The sequence below is a fragment of the Magnolia sinica genome, chromosome 10 (assembly GCF_029962835.1).
Source record: "Magnolia sinica isolate HGM2019 chromosome 10, MsV1, whole genome shotgun sequence".
NCBI lineage: Eukaryota > Viridiplantae > Streptophyta > Magnoliopsida > Magnoliales > Magnoliaceae > Magnolia > Magnolia sinica.
In genome coordinates, this window is record NC_080582.1 from 39903112 (window position 1) to 39921583 (window position 18472).

Below are 18472 nucleotides of genomic sequence, written 5' to 3' on the forward strand. Positions count from 1 at the left end.
GAGCCCACTAATTTCATAATTGAAGCAAATTAAGTCCCATAATCATCTTAGTGCACCCCACATGAGTTGGGTCCAATGGCACCGCATGGCATCATGTGGTTCATTGAGATGATTATCAAGGAGCCATAATATTACGTGGTCCTCCGAAAATAGCCCATGGAACAACACCCTTATGCATAGAGAATAATCGTAAACAAAGCCAATTTCACATATGCATTTATAACACAACATACACAAATGTAAATGGGCTCTATCATGGGAGTTTCATTGGAACACGCTTTCTGCATAGAGAATCACAATAGCAAACAAATCCAACTTCTCATATGCATTTATAATACAACATACACTGTGAATGGACTCTTATCATGGTTTCATGTGCCTCACCATCGCCGTTCATCAGTGTGGTCCACATGCACCAGCCAAGTCAAAGTATGCCCGCATGGACTCGCTGGCGCATGACTGTCATGCTCAGGTGGTTATCAAGAAAAAGGGGGGCTATTAGAGAATGTTAGGCCCAGCTTGAATCAATGACATTAAGGGCAATGATCAATGATCATCATCTCCCATAAGCTCTTGCAGATGGGACCAATGTCCGTCACACCCACATCATCATCCATGGCTTTGGCCCCAAAATTAGGCCACCACAAACACCACCACCAACTAGAATGTTGTTGGAGGGAGGGAGAGAACACTTTAAAAAATAATAATAATAATAATAATAATAAACACACAGATTGGAGAGAAATTGAACAGAATTGGGATCCGATTCTCACTTTGCCCTTGCAATTTCAAAATCAAGTGAAAGGGGGAACTTGGATTACACTTGAATCCAAATACACCCAATTCCACACTCCCACACGCACCTCCCTCAAATCCCTCTTATTCTACCCTGCCAGATGACTCCTAAGTGGGGCAAACCTAGTACATCACTGACTACTAGAATGTTACCTTGCAAAAACACACATGCAGGCACATCTATGCTGCCAACAATCAAATAAATAGGCTAAGATCAGTTGACTCAAATAATGGATTGCCCAACATTTGCCATTAATCAATCTTTATTACTGAAACTATCCCTCAACTGTGAATGTTTATATATATATATATATATATATATAAAATCCCACATGCTTCCCACTTAGGTCGCTCACAAATATAAAAATATAAAAATAATATTTATAACAATAACAATAAAGTAGAAAATCATGTCAATTGGTAAGTGCACAAAACAATTGCCATCTAAAAAATTCATCTATTCCTTTGCTTCGTACAGTTGTCCATTGTTTAAGCCAGATCTTAACACTGCAGCCCACCAGAATGCGTGCCAGATTGGCATGCCTGCTTGCCTGTAGATGAGCAGGGATTGCACACGTGGGCTTAGTAAACCTCTAACATAGCATCTACTTGTTGCTAATCAAAACCAACAGATGCCAAAGACAAAAACCATCCGTGGTTTCTTGATGGTGGTTCCTCAGCTGTCAACGTAAATATACACTTACGTGACCAAGACAATGTTCAGATGCGCTACATCGACCAAGCTTATCCAAGACCCACCTCAAACCATGTATCCACTTAGTACTTCCTACTTTAGCACACCACTGGTTGAGAGAAGGCGTAAGGCCTGGTTGGAGTTCTTCAAAACTGAAGTTGATCTTGAGACCTGCGCTTTTCTCTTCTTCAAAAATTCTATGGATTTGTGCAAACATTGTGCAGGTGGTATGTTCGTCAAGAGCACGGCTCCTCCACTGCCAAAGCATCATATATCCATAACAAACAAATTACTTCTTGAAAAAAAAAAATCACTTTGGTGGAATTTAAGAAGGATGTTCATCCCCTACCCAGAAATTTTTGACTTTTTCTTTTTTAGGGTGAGCTTATCATCGGCGATCTCATCTTCCGAGTCCGAGTGGAATGTTTGTCTGCACATGGAAGAAATCCTGTTGGAGGTTGAACGAATCGAGATATGACCACAAGCTTTATAACAAAAAGGAAATGGGAAAAAGAAAAGAAAATTCTACTTGTTCGTGGCAGGAACATTAGAAATTTGCAACTGCAACACTTGTCCTTGAGCCAATTGAGGCTCCAAATAATTCATATTTGAAACTAAGATAGATGTGTTTTCACAATAAATAATAATAATAATTAGGGCTGAAAGTCAGGCGGGCTGGGTTGGGTTGGTGGTCAACCCTAGCCCAACCCAAGGTTCATGTACAATGTACCTCAACCCAACCCAACCTTGGGTTGGGAATTCTCAACCCAAGCAAGCTCGGTTGGGTTGGTTGGGTGGATACATGCTAATATTTTCGTTATTACATTAGTCTATTATATTTCAATACACGTCTTATTTTTTGTACCTATGATTTTATTAATTATATATGTAGTTATTTATCGTTTCAACTTTTTAAACAAACAAGCTAAAATATAGGATAACTACTTTAAAAGTGATGTAGTGTAGCACGCAATCTATTTGGGAGAGAAATCCGACGTTTCTTGTTAGCTTGAGTCATTGGAAATGACATGGAACAATGAGACCTGACGGCACTAGAATTTATTGTGCCTTCAACATAGACAATCCACACTCAATTATAATTTATAAGTAACTTATATATCGATCAGGTTCGGATTGGGTTGGGCAACCCGAGACCTCAACCCAAGCCCAACCAAAGTTTTATCAGGTTGGTGTTTGTATAGCCCAAGCCCGAGACCGAACCGATACATCCTGCCCAAGCCCAACCCAATCTCGAGTCGGTCGGGGGACTTTCAGCCCTAATAATATCAATAAACATAAGAAGGAAGACAGAAAGTCAACCTTAATAATGCTGTTATAGATGGGAAACCCACTCTTCATCATGTCACATAGTGAAAAATGCCTGTAAATAACAGCAATATTTCCCCAAAAACCTCCCTATACAGCAAGATAACAGTTGGTGTGGGTTCCTCAACAACTATTGTAGATAAGAATTTCCTGCAATTAGCGAAGTGGGTTCATTTTGGTGTGCGTATGGCATCTGTCCTGTCAAGGTCACCCCACCATTAAAACGGGACCCTCTAAAAATCATGCGGAGCCAGTAATGAGGTGAACAACCACCCAAATCATATCAAAAAGTTTTATAGGCATATATGAATAAGTTTTAGACACATGAATACATTCTACGTGCATGTTAGTAAGTTTTTTAGGTCTTCATAAGATGTAGAGGAGACGGCCTTGCATAGATGGTACATCACTCAAGAGTATCCTATGAATGTTATTAAGACTTTCATGTATATGGAAGCATTGCAAATAACTAACTCACACATCAACCAGCAAGAAAGGAATGTCCATGCCCCAAGTTGAACCAACTCAAGCATGCCAAATTCTGAGAAAAACTCTCCCTTTACAATCTCTCGAACCAACATATTCAGTGGAAATATCCCGGTTTTGCCTAATGATAACAAGATCGTTTACCAAAACATTGTTACTAGAAGAATTTTGGAGTTGGAAATCAGGTGTCAGGCCATAACCCTTGCTATAGCAATTTTAGTAGGTCAAAAGGTGTTGCTAACTAGGGGGGTTGTCAACAGGCCAAAGTTAGTTTTGCAACTAACAATTTTGAGCTTCGCCCAGCCCATAGGCTTGAAAGTGAGGCCCATGCCTAGCCCAAGGCATATGCTTCTCTAGGTACTAGGCTAAATGAAATAGAAAAAGGATCGATCAACCACAATTTCATTTATGCATAAATACCTATTTTTAGGGGGTTGAACTGGCTCCTGAAGCGAAAGATAGGCACTTGGAATCCCCTTCACTGATAAGATTGATATATTTTACTATTGTCAGACACGCATGCGCGTGAGCGTGCAAACACACCAATTGACAACTATGAGCCCATCTCCTTTCTCTTAATGGATTAATCATCTCATGGGAACAACTGATAACCCAAATATGTCATTTCCAGGTTGAGAATACTTGATGAACTGACAACAAACAAGACAAATGTTACAACCTAGCAATTTGGTGAAGAAATGCAATGCAGTTCAAAGAACGTGCATCAACAGGGCATGTGTATTAAATCAGCGCCATTCATCAGGAGGGACCTACTCTGAAGTGTGAACATTCTCAGCCTGAAAATCAAGATAGTCCAACCATCAAGTGCGCCACATGTACAATTGTACATTGAAAATAGAATTCATCATTTTTCCATATATCCATTTTTCTCATGCATGTAGCCCACTTGTTGAGCAGAAAAGCATGCTGCATGTTCAAGGTGAACCCCATCAAATGAATGACCCTTCATGCCGGCACACATGCAGTGAATCACCTCTTCAATCTTGCGCAAATTCTCTAACATTTCTCCACATGAAATACCCAGCAACCATGAAAATTAATATTCATAGTGGATGAAGAAAAGAGAAGGAAAAAAAAAAAGTAGCATACTTCTCACGAGCTGCAAGGAGATTGACAACATCACTTGGAAGCATTCCTTCTGTTCTTTGTGCCTCCTGGTGCATTTCCGTTTCTGAAACTTCTACAGCAACCTCACCTCTTGGTGGTCGTTGTGTTTTTCTTTGTTCCCACTGCCTTCTTTGCTCTTTTCCTTCTCGAGCCACTCTACAAAGACAAAAGTAGTTCAGATGCTGCCAACGAATAAACAAAAACACCGTGTGCAAAGTGCAAACATTATCCATGGTAAATAAGTTACAGAAACAAAATTCAAATGAAGAATCAAAAAGTGAGGTTATGAAAATTAAGTGCAGATGAGTACTTGAAAGAAAAACAAACAACAAATCTGAAAGTCCAAAACCAACAGCAACACTAATGCTTAAGCTTTGGAGTTAGCAAAGTTTGCACCAAATAATGCTACAGTGAATGTGTTAAATAAATAAGCTTCTAAATGGGCAAACACAACGGCAAGGAAGTTCATCAGATGTAAGCACGAGGCCTAATAGCCTTGAATATTATTTGCAGAGAAGAAAATGGTCCATGATCCTATGCAGCAGTATCGTCTCAACTCCCAACAACAGTTACCTAGTTTTTGACACAGTTCCCAATCTCGATCTGGTACCAAAAGAATCAGTTCAGGATTGGCCTGATATTTCGCATTTGAAATTCAAACTCAAATGTTGCTATTACCCTGCAACCATATCCTATTCTTATCGCATTACAACAAACTGTCATTTAGCTTATTATCATACTGACTTTCACCAAATTATAAACTTTATTCTGTCACCACTTTGCTTGACGCTTCATTACTATACAAGGTATCTCTAAATTAAACTGATTCACTTCTACAGAGTTAGATTTTCTTACAATCTTTGTAAACATATCATCATCATCATCATCATCTAAAGCCTTGTCCCAATTAATTGACAAAATGGAACATTCCATCTAGGAAATGAAAAGGAAACATCATCACTAGGACTGGGAAGCTCAATCTTTAGAGGGAGAATCACAGTTCCAACAAGAATCCGAATTGACATCACAAATCCAGAGTTTGAAGCCGTAGTGGTTCATGAAATGGACAGCTCATGACAATGACAAAGTCCACAAGTTTGTTATTGATGAAGGGTGTAATCTGAACAAGTGTACAACCCACCCAGGTGATGCTAATAAGGGATGTAAAATTATACAGCCCACCTTACTATATTTGGTGTTTTGGTCATGGAGCCTCTCACTTCATGTTATTTAGGGAACCTAAGATGTAAAAAACATATTGTTACAAGCAAGGGAGGTGCATCCAAACTCAACCTTCTCATTCTTCTTTCATTCTCTGTCCCTTTCCTCCCTTATTCCTTTCCTTTTACAATTTTTCTATACCAAACTACATGGTGTAAGAGATTCTGATCTACTGTTCTCATTTCACTTTCTTCTTTCTAACTCAATCCCAGTAATATCCCTCTCAAAATCCCCCATAGACTGATTTCCTTCTCATAAATCTTTCTCTTTTCTTTGTGCAACAATAACCATACGGGATCTGGTATATTGTACAATGTTGTTGTTTTCTTGGGATTCACCCCACTTGTTGTAGCTTTTCACCCTTTGCCCTGGGTAAGTAATAAGAGAGTATCACTCGCTTGCTTTCCCTATATATATATATAGGAAAAGGTTCTATGCGGTCAAGCTCATGGGAACTTCCCATGAGATCGAGTTGTGTGGGCCCACCGTGATGCGTGTCGAACATCTACCCCATCAATCGGATGCACCATTCCATGGTGGGCCCGTGGCTTAAAAATCAAGTAAATCCGTGACTTGTGTGGGCCACACCACAGACAAAAGTTGAGAGAGGTTACCCTCCATTAAAACATTCATAATCATTTGTTGGGCCCACTAAGATGTGGTTCACAAATCCAGCCCATCCATTATGTGTGTCCCACTTGGATGAGGGGTCAGACAAAGTTTCAGATGCATCTAAATTTCAGGTGGGCCCCACCAAGTGCATTTATATGTTTTAGGGATGTCTTTACATGATTTTAGATGGTATGGCCCACCTGAGTTCCGTATACGGCTGATTTTTGGGATATCCCATAATTTAAAGGGGACCCATCAAATGCACGGTGTTGATGTTCGACACATCATGGTGGGGCCCACACAGCTCGACCTCATGGGAAGTTCCCATGAGCTCGACCGCATATAACCTTTTCCCGAGATATATATATATATATATATATATATATATATATATTGCCATCTATAGTATAAGAAGAAGATGCTCGACTATTAGACATGGATGAGCAATTTGTGCAGGCAGATAATGAAGAAACAGAAGAAGATGAAGTATGCGTTGAAGAAGGAGATAACTATGATGATGATAACGACGATGGTGATGTGCCACAATGAGAAGGGGATCAATGTATATGATAGGTTGTTGTAGATTTTGTAGACTTGTCACAAAAATTTGTAATTTCTAAGTTCTAACTTGTAAGTGTAACTTATAATTATAATTTGTAAATTGTAACTAACGTATTATACATATACTATAGTAGTCTTCACTGAAACACCACTAAGATTTCATTTATCAGTAAAATTATTAACTTTTTAGTAACAAGTTGTTGACTTCTTGTTAATTTTTAGTTTTTTACATCTTAGTTAATGGTTATTAACTTATTATAGATTAGGAAGTACACAAATTAGATTGAAATGGATAACAAAACCAATTTGGAGTAATTATAGCCTTTTTGGGAAAAAAAAAATAGAATTTTTTTGTTTTTTCTTGTTTTTAAATTTTTTTTGTTTTTTCTTGTTTTTAAATTTTTTTCAAAAAAAAAATTTCATATGCGGTCGCTTATGCGATTGTTCGATCGCACAAGTGATCACACATGGTGGATCACTTACGATCGCATAAGCGATTTGACAACATTGGATATTGTTCCAACATATCTTATAGCAATTTGGAAGGATGTACTCTAGCAAACCCTCTAGAACAATGGAATCAAATTTTTAGTGGCTTGAATTCAAGTATAAATATTGAAGGTCAAGATATCAATGAATCTTACTTATAGCAATGTGTGTATATGGGAAATGGAATAATGTGGTCGAGCGCATGCAACTCTAACATACGGTCGAGTCATGTCCTGTCTTTCACCGTTGGATGATAAATTTGAAAAATACACAGTTCAGATAATAACTTCTAATAAAAAGGAAACTGGTGAAATCAGTGGAGCATTTTACTGCCCTACGAAGAAAGAGATAAAAGAAAAAACAAGCATCCAATTGGGTGGTGTGAGCTTAGTGGTGTGTTGCCTTTAGTCCTACCATGATGTATGCATTATATCCAAACCATCCATCCATTTGGCGAGTTTATTTTAGGGCACGATCTTAAAAATGAGATAGATCCAACACTCAAGCGGACCACATCACAGAAAGCTTTGGGGATTAAATGCTTACCATTGAAAACTTCTTGGGGCCCATAGAAGTTTTGGATAAAGCTGATATTTGTTTTTTTCCCCTTCATCTACATTTCAGTGACTTTATCAACAGGTCAAATTACAAATAAACATCATGGTAGGCCTTAGGTAGGTTTTAAAGGTGGGCGTCATTGTCTCCACTGCTTTCTGTGGTGCGATCCACTTGAGCTTTGGATCTTCATAATGTTCAAGCTCATGACCTAAAATGATCTCGCCAAATAAATGGACGGTGTGGGTATAGCACATACATTATGGTGGAGCCCATAGAATTGGTGACGTCGACACACCAACTAAGTCAGTGGTGCATGGCACACCGCGCAAGCCGCTTACAGAAAGTAGGGGAGTGGATTAGGTGTTGCCAGGGAACACCTTTGTTACCCTTACTGTGTGGGGCCTACTTTGATGAGTTTTTGTATATCAATGCCCTCCATCCTTTTTCTTATATTATCTTAGGACATCCCAAAACTTAAGCAAATCCAAATGTCAAGTGGACCACACCACTAGAAACGGTGGTGAATGACCATTAAAAGCTTTTTATGGGCCACAAAAGCTTTGGATTAAGTTTATATTTACATTTTCCCTTCATCTAGGTCCGATTGACCTTATCAACGGGTTTGATGGAAACTAAACATCACAATGGACATTACTATGGGCCCTAGGAAGTTTTAATGGCAGGAGTTCAAGCACCATTGTTTCCGATAATGTGGTCCACCCGATATTTGAGTTTTCTTCATTTTTGGACTCATGCCATAGAATGATCTTGAAAAACGGATGGACGGCATGGCATAAAATAAATGGATTAAGTTGGGCCCTACAACAAGGGTCGCACTATCACTGGCGAGGCCGAGGCCGGGGCTGCATCTAATCTCCTCCCACTGCGTCAGAAACGAAACGCCTCGTCTGCCAGGGCGTGGATTTCCCACAAAGCCTTTCGCAAGGAGTTCTTGGCAACTTAGGTGGGGCCCATCGTGATGCTTAAGAGAAATCCACTCGTTCATCCGTTTTCCGAGCTCATTTTAAGACATAAGAACAAAAATGAGCCTGATCCAATACTCAAGTGGACCATAGGAGGGGGGGAAATGCCAACCGTTAAAACCTTCCTGGACTCCAACTTGATGTTTACATGACATCCAAACCGTTTATAAGGTCATTTCCATGGGGATGAACTGCAAACATAAAAAACTTAGCCTGATACAAAATTTCTGTGGACATACAAATGTTTCAACTGTGGTTGTTCAATCCCCGTTGTTCCCTCTTGTATGTCCCACTTGAGTCTTGGATCCGGCTATTTTTTGTCTCATAATCTAAAACAAGGTCACAAAAAGGATGAACAGGGTGGATTTATCGCAACAACACGGTGGTCCCACCTAGTTCCCAACAAAGGAACTTACTACTAAAGGATTTTCAGGAAATCCACATCCATTTGCCACATGCAACCGACCTAGGTGTTGTTATGTTGTTGCTGTGGGCCCCACCATGATGTAAGTATTATATTCACACCGTCCATCCATTTGGCGAGATTATTTTATGGCATTAGCCCAAACATAAGGCAGATCCAAAACTCAAGTGGACCACAACACAAAAAACAATGGGGATTTGAGTGTCTACCATTGAAAACATTCGAAACTTCTTAGGGATTGTTTTGTCCTCCATCAAGGTCTGTGTGACTATATAAATAGGTTAGATGACAAATAAACATCATTGTCCCCACTGCCCTCTGTGGTGTGATTCATTTAAGCTTTGGATCTACCTCATTTTTAGGCTCATGACCAAGGTGTCCCAAATCGGTTACGTATCGGCCGTAACGGCCAATACGTAACGGTAACGGTGGGGTCCGTTACGCGATATGGGGGCGTAATGGGTGATGGGCCGATTTTGCAACTGTAACGGCCGTTACTAACCCGTAACGACTGTTACAGGCCTTGGAAAAAAAAAAAAAAAAAAACATACTTCTTTTCCTTTCTTTTCTTCTTCTTCTTCTCTTTCTTCTTCTTCTTCTTCTTCTCAGGCAGCTGCGGCTGCGGCTATGGCCTTCTTCCTCCTCTTCTTCTTCTTCTTCTTCTTCTTCTCTCTCTCTCTCTTCTTTCCCTCTTTCCCTCTTTTTTCTTCTCTCCTCTTTCCCTCTTTTTTCTTTTCGGTTTCCCTCTCTCCTTTTTTTTTTTTTTTTTTTTTTTTACAGGCGTACCGCGCACCAACTAGCTGTAGGTACATGTCACGCTAAGACGAGCGCTGACACTCCTCGAGCTCCGAGTTGTACGAACGGTTCAAAGGAGATCAAAGTTATATGGGCTCCACAGTGATGTATTTATTACATTTACACCGTTCATCTATTTTCAGAGATCATTTTAGAGCACTACCCAAAAAATGAATTATATCCAAAGATTATCTGGACCACACCAAAAATAGCAACGGAGATAATATTTTCATCGTTAAACAATTCGTAGGGCCCACGGTAACATTTATTTTCCATCCAATCTGATCTAATCAGACCCGAGTGGGCCCCACCATGATGTATATATTTTATCCACGTCGTCCATCCATTTTGCCATGTCATTTTAGGTCAGGATCTAAAAAATTAATAATATCCAAATCTCAGGGGGACCACACCATAGGAAACAATGGTTATAGAATGCTCACCATTAAAATTTTCTTAAAGTCCACTGTAATGTTTATTTTCAATCTAACCTATTAATTGGTTCACACTGACGTGGATGAAGAGAAAACACACATGTCAGCTTGATCTAAAACTTTTGTAGCCCCCAATAAATTCTTAATGGTGAACGTTTAATTATTGTTGTTTCTTATGGTGCAGTCCACCTGAGCTTTGGATGTGCCTCATTTTTGGGCTCATGCCCTAAACTTATTTGGCAAAATGGATGGACGGTTTGGATATAACACATTCATCACGGGTGGGGCCCAAAAACTTTGACACGTGTGCTACACTTCACAATCTGAGTCCCGCCTAATTCGAGCCTTAAAAAATTGTACACAAGACATATATTAACTTAAAATTTAGCAATTAAATTATGGACTGCAATTGCTAACTCACAATGCCAAAATCAAATTGTTTGAATAGTTTTAATTGTTAATTTGTGCACTTTTATTTTTTAAAATAGGGCCTTTTGATTCTTTTCATGATTCACTATCCAATAAATGTCCACCAATTCATAAGTGGGATAATGACAATAAATTGCATGAATTTGAGGCTGATTTAGTACATAGATTGGTCCTCCAAGTCAGCCCGAAATTGACAACGCCATCTACCTGAATTTAATTTCATTTTTTTAAAGAACTTTTGGGAGAAATGATATCAAGTTGTTAAGTATATAAATTAGATATTTAGAAAATTAAATATATGAATTTTGTAGTCAAATTTAGGTTATCTGGTTCATAAATTCATCAGACAGTCCGATACAACTTCTCACCAAAGAGTAGACCGTTACAGCACCATAAACATGTTCCAATTTATAAATGAATGCATATTTGGAATGCTTAGAATATTGCGGATTTAATCCATATTTTTTCATATTTTTTTGGCCAAAAAAAAAAATTTGCGCCATTACGGGCCGTTACGCCCCTGTATTGCCGTTACACCCCCGTATCTGTATCGGTTTTGGAGGGCACCGTTACGCCAACCGATACCGATACAGGACACCTTGCTCATGACTTAAAATGATATCTCTAAAAGGACAAACGGTGTGGAAATCACATAGAATTGAGAACTTGCCTAACAAGTAGCAAATGGTTAATGCCGGTTTTGCCTTTGTTAACATCGTTGGTTGCATGCACTCGACCGCATAGTACCATTTCCCCATATATATATATATATATATATATATATATATATATATATATATATATATGTGTGTGTGTGTGTGTGTGTGTGTGTGTGTGTGTGTGTGTGCCTTTGTTAACATCGTTGGTTACATGCACTCGACCGCATAGTACCATTTCCCCGACCACATAGAACCATTTCCCCATATATATATATATATATATGGGGAAATGGTTCTATGCGGTTGACCTCATGGGAACAAGAGGTCGAGCTGTATGGCCCCACCGTGATGCGTGTCAAACATCAACACCGTACATTTGATGGGTCCCCTTTAAATTATGGGATATCCCAAAAAACAGCCGATACGGAACTCAGGTGGGCCATACCATCTAAAATCATGTGAAGACATGCCTAAGACATATAAAAGCACTTGGTGGGGCCCACCTAAAATTTGGATGCGTCTGAAACTTGGTTTGACCCCTCATCCAAGTGGGACACACATAATGGATGGGCTGGATTTGTGAACCATATCTCGGTGGGCCCAACAAATGATTATGAATGTTTTAATGGAAGGGTAAACCCTTTCAACTTTTGTATGTTGTGGCCCACACAAGTCATGGATTGACTTGATTTTTAAACTCAAGGCCCACCATGGAATGGTGCGTCTGACTAATGGGGTAGATGTTCGACATGCATCACGGTGGGGCCCACACAGCTCAACCTCATGGGAAGTTCCCAAGAGGTCGACCGCATAGAACCATTTCCTATATATATATATATATATATATATATATATATATATATATATTGGTATTGGTGGGCGTAACGGTGCCCACCATTACCTATACGGATACGCCCCACAACGGTGCAATTTTTTTTTGTCAAAAAATTATGGAAAAATATCCATTAAATCTGGAATATTCTAAATATTCCAAATATGCATTCATTTATAATTTGGAACATGTTTATGGTGGTGTAACGATCCACTCTTTGGTGAGAAGTTGTATCGAACTGCCTGATGAATTTATAAACCTGACAACCTAGTATTGGCTATAGATCTTTTATATTTAATTATCTAACTATATAATATCAATATGAATTAATTAGAATGAATCTAATATCAAAATATCTCAAATTTGTAAGTATTGGTGTATTACATACCTTGTGACTTGTGTACATTCTATTTCAAAATACAATCTAGGGACCTTTATGCCCAATTATATAATTCATATATCTAACAAATTAATATAATTTTTCCCAATAAATCTTAAGAAAAAAATTTGAAATTGTATTCAAGTAAATAGTGTTGTCGATTTAGAGCTAATTTGGTGGACCATTTGATGCCCCAAATCAACATTAAATTCATGCAATCTATTGGCACTTATCTCACTAATGGATTGGTGGATATTTATTGAACAGTGAAGAATGAAAAATATCAAATGATCCTATTTCAGAAAAACAAGTGTTTGCAAATTAACGGTGAAAATAATTTAAATAATTTAATTTTGGAATTGTGATATGACAACAATAGTGCCATAATTTAATTTATTAATTTTGAGTTAATGTATGCCTCATGGACAATTTTTAAGACCATGTACATAGGGCCCACCACGATGTATGTATTGTATATCAATGAAATCCATCTGTTTTATCAAATCATTTTAAGGCATGGTCCAAAAAAGAGGTAGATCCATATCTAAGGTGGACCACTAGTGGGTGAGGCCTTGAAATTGGGGTCCACCTTAATGTATTTGTATATCCGTGCCGTCAATCTATTTTGCCAGCTCATTTTAAAGCATGATCCATAAAAATAGATAGATTTAAACCTTAGGTGGACCACTAGTGAATGACGCCCTAAACATAGGACCCACCTTGAATCCTTGATGCATTTGTTGTATATCCATGCTGTCCATCCTTTTTGCCGACTCATTTTAGGGCATGGTCCAAAAAATGAGGCAAATCCAAATCTTTGGTGGACCACACAGTAGGGATTGAATTCCCACAATTAAAACTTCTATTATTATTATTATTATTATTATATTTTTTTTATTTTTAAGTTGCGACTCGTGTTTTCCTTGATCCAAGTCCATGCAACCTTATCAGTAGTTTAGATGGAAAATAAACATTACAGTGGGCCATAATAAGTTTTTAACAGTGGGCATTCAATCCTACTGTGTGGTCCACTTGAGATCTGGATCTACATCATTTTAGGGACCATGCCTTGAAATGATCAGGAAAAACTGATGGGTAGCATGTATATATAATACAACACATAAATCAAGGTGGGCCACATGCACTAAAATAATGCAAGTGCACAGTGGGCATTCAATCCTACTGTGCAAACCACTTCAGATCTGGATCTGCTTCATTTTAGGGACCATGCCTTGAAACGATAAAGAAAACTGATGGGTGGCATGGATATATAATACAACACATAAATCAAGGTGGGCCACATGCACTAAAACAATGCAAGTGCACAATGGGCATTCAATCCTACTATCCGGTCCACTTGAGATGTAGATCTGCTTTATTTTAGGGATCATACCTTGAAATGATCAGAAAAAACTGATGGGTGGCATGGATATATAATACAATACATAAATCAAGGTGGGCCGCATGCACTAAAACAGTGCAAGTGCACTACGTGACGTGCGCCGCAAACCACTTAAAAAATAAGGTGCGTGACTATTTTACAGCCACGCCACCCGTTCATTTTTTTTTTAGACCGCAGCCACGGTCGCAGTCGCTGCCACAGCCACAGCCGCAGCCCGAGGAGGAGGAGAAGAAGTAGAAGAAAAGAAAGGGAAAAAAAAAAACGTATATTTTTTTTTCTTTTTCTTTTTCATTTTTTTCCCTATTTTCTTTAGGCCCGTAACAGTTGTTATGGTACCATAACAGCCGTTATGGACTGTAACGGCCGTTACCGGCACAAAAAAGAGGGGTTGGCCGCTACGACCCCGTAACGCGTAACGGTCACGGCCGTTACCGTTACGTATCGGCCGATACGTAACCATTTTCGAACACCTTGGCCATGACAAAAGAAAATAGTTTCTTCCATTGATTTGCATCTCTCTTCGCTATGGCCCACCAGAGTTTTGGATCATGGTGAAAATTGGTCCCTAGGGGGTTTCATGGGGTACTGCATCACATGGACCATTTGAATTTTGAGCCCATGACATGTATGCAAAGGTGCGCACGTGCGCATGCCATATATATATATATGCGTTGAATGCTCAGCTGCACACCAATTTGCATGGAACTCGTGCGAACTTGTTTGAGAATTCATCATACGTGATGTGACTCCAAAATCTGAACGGTCCATATGAAGCAGCACCTCATGAAACCACCCAAGCCCAATTTTTACTTTCATCCAATACTTTGGTGGGCCATGAAAAATGAAAATAGTTTCCTCCCTTGATTTGCATTTCTCTTTGCTATGGCCCACCAGAATTTTAGATCAGGGTGAAAATTTGTCCCCTGGGATTTCATGGGATTCCGCATTACATGGACCCTTCGGATCAGACGCCCATGACATGTGTGCAAAGGTGCGCACGTGAGCATGACTTATATATATATATATATATATATATATATAGAGAGAGAGAGAGGGGGGGGAGGCATACTCACCTACACACACGTATCATGGGGAGAGAGAGGGAGGGAGGCATACTCACCTGCACACGTGTCATGGGCCTAAAATCCAAATGGTCCATGTTATGCAGCACCCCATGAAACCTTAGTGACCAATTTTCACCCTCATGCAAAACTTTGATGGGCCATAGTAAAGAAAGATGCAAATCAAGGGAGGAAACTGTTTTCTTTTGCCATGGCCCACCAAAGTTTTGGATCAATGTAAAAGTTGGCCTTGGGGGTTTTATGGGGGTGTTGCATCACTTTCCAATCTCCAGTTGTTATGAGGAACAAAGGACGAAATACAATCATTTCCTCCATTTAAGTGGGTTCCAGTTCTCCTAACAAAGACTTGGCTAGGGAAGACAGGGGATGGCCACTTGGCCAACTAGAACAAATGGGTGAACTTCAGCCCTTGACATGCGTGTCAGAATGATTGAGGTTTATGGAGATGCTCAGTTGATAGTGAATCAAGTGACTGGCAGCTTTGTTGTCAAGAAACAAAATGCGGACCGTTCAGATTTTGGGCTCACATCACGTGTGATGAGTTCTCAAAAAGTTCTCACGAAAACTCGTGAGAACTGGTGCACAGTTGAGCATTGGGCTACACACACACACACACACACACACACACACACACACACACACACACTATAAGGTCGACCTAATGGGAGCTTCCCATGCAGTCGAGCTGTGTGGGCCCTACTGTAATGTGTGTTAGACATCCACACCGTGCATTTAGTGGGTCCCCTTTAGGTAATATACAGAACTCAGGTGGGTCACACCATCTAAAACCATGTAAAACATGCTAAAACATTTAAAAGCACTTGGTGGGGCCCACCTGAGTTTTGGATATGGCTGAAACTTGGTGTGACTCCTCATCCAAGTGGGACACACACAATGGATGGGCTGGATGTTTGAATCACATCTCAATGAACCCTATAAACAATCATGAAGATTTCAATGGGTGGGTAACCACTCTCAACTATTGTTTGTGGGGTGGTGTGGCCCACCTAAGTCATGCATTGACCTGATTTTTAGGATAGTAGCCCACCATGGAACGGTACATCTGATTGATGGAGTGGATGTCAGATGGACCTCACGGTGGGGCCCATACAGATGGACCTCATGGGAAGGTCCCATTAGGTTGACCTCATAGTACCATTTCCCATATATATATATATATATATAGAGAGAGAGAGAGAGAGAGAGAGAGAGAGGAATGCTCACATGTGCACCTTCTTACGTCAACACCCATGAGCACCTTTGCACACATGTCATGGGCACGGAATCTGAACAGTCCACCTGATGCAGCACCCCTTGAAACTTTATGGGCCCAATTTCTAGCCTGATCCAAAACTCTAGTGGGCCATAGCAAAATGAAATGCAAATCAAGGGAGGAAATCGTTTCCTTTTGCCATGGCCCACCAAAGTTTTGTATCGGGCTAAAAGTTGGGCTTGTGAGGTTGCAAGGGGTGCCGCATCAAGTGGACTGTTCAGATTCCGTGCCCATGACACGTGTGCAAAGGTGCTCATGGATGCTCAAGCAAGAAGGTGCGCAAGTGAGCATTCCTCTCTCTCTCTCTCTCTCTCTCTCTCTCTCTCTCTCTCTCTCTCTCTCTCTCTCTCTCTCTCTCTCTCTCTATATATATATATATATATATATATATATCAACGGTTGAAATTATCTGACCATTTGGCATGTGGGGCCCAGTGGGTGGCAATGCACGGTAGATTCTAAGTCGCGATAAAAACAAAACAAACTCTTCTTTTAGGGGAATTATTTGATACTCCAGCCGTGTATATGCTTGATATGCAGGCATTCAGAAATTGTACACGCAGCATACATTAAATCAACTTAAACTTACTAAATTGTGGAACTGCAAGTCACAGTCCAAAAATCAGATTGGGTGAACAATCCTACCCTCTGCTTCCTGGAAATTTGTTTGGTGTAAGCTGTCCAACTCGACATTGATCAGCCTACTACGTGGGCAGTGCACATCACATGCACAAGCAGCAACATGGAAGGGGCCAGCAGTGTTGAGTGGAGGAAGGGGGGAGAGAGAGAGAGAGAGAGAGAGAGAGAGAGAAGCAAGGGACGGACGTTCTAGGGTTAGAGAGCATTGCCCTCTATTAGAAACCAAAAAACAACACGAGAGGACCTAGTTGGCCCAACCCAGTAACACTGAATAACGCACGCACACACAGACTTTCTACGGTTGAAATAAGACCATTGGATATTTTTCAGTTTTAACCATCCAATAAATGTCCACCAGATAATATAAGCATAATTTTTTGTTCTTTATACATCTAAACTGGGACCTGTAATTTGGATGGTTTAATTTGAATTTTTCATACTCAAGTATGCAATTTCTAAGTAGTCTCTTAGTGCCTGCTTATTATCCATCACACTCTGACAAAGTATCAATTTTTTCTCCTTTTTTGTAGGAAGTGGGTGCCTCTACAAGTCCTTCTGAAATAAGCTCATAATACAACGGTTGTGGGTGGGGCACACCATGATGTGTGCATGGCATCCAACCTGTCAAAAACGATCACCTCATGTTGAAAATTAGACACCCTAAAAATCAGGCTGATTCAACAATTACGTGGGCCACCACGTGCATCTGGAGGTTTGTATGGTTTTCCTTGTTTTCTATCGTGTAGCCCACCTAATGATTCGACACAACCAATTTTGCGGGCATCCCATCATCACGGTGGGGCTCGCAATATGTGCAAGTTGGATGCCATATCAATAGGCTGTGCCCCATGCAGCAACGATGTTTTTATGCCATCCAACCCATTCATTTTGTGCATACTTGTATGAAGGGACAGACAAATGATCAAACCATTCCAAAATAATTGCAACTCCACATGAATTTAGAGGTTTCAGGCATGATTTGGGACTATTCCCTGTGGTGTAACCAGTGTTCAAAATATTGGCATCGTGTTACATATCGCATCTTTGGGATACAGAAATGTATCAATTATCGCACGGGATACATCGTTCGTATCAAGTAATTTATCACACTTTTGGGGGAAAATGGAGAAACACAGAAAATGGTTGAATTTTTCAATGAAACTTCAGGAATTGTTAAAAAAGACTTTAATACACACTTTTAAATCATAACAACTCAAAACAAAAGTGCACATAATATGTTTCCTTTTCATGTTGTCCCAAGCTATGTGATG

At 39.7% G+C, this 18472-nt stretch overlaps 1 protein-coding gene across 2 annotated transcripts in view; it reads right to left on the reverse strand.

Moving 5' to 3' along the window:
• Positions 1-1208: 1208 nt before the first annotated feature.
• The window catches only part of LOC131258321 (uncharacterized), a 50131-nt gene continuing 32867 nt past the window's right edge, over positions 1209-18472 (reverse strand). Inside the window, exons 3-5 of one of the 2 annotated variants that reach the window (XM_058259562.1) lie at positions 4412-4585; positions 1839-1937; positions 1209-1745 (exon numbers count right to left, since the gene is read on the reverse strand). In XM_058259562.1, the coding sequence (XP_058115545.1) occupies positions 1583-1745; positions 1839-1937; positions 4412-4585 (436 nt within the window). In that variant the 3' untranslated portion in view covers positions 1209-1582. The remainder of the gene's footprint in view (positions 1746-1838; positions 1938-4411; positions 4586-18472) is intronic. The other variant, XM_058259563.1, reaches the window with a different exon arrangement.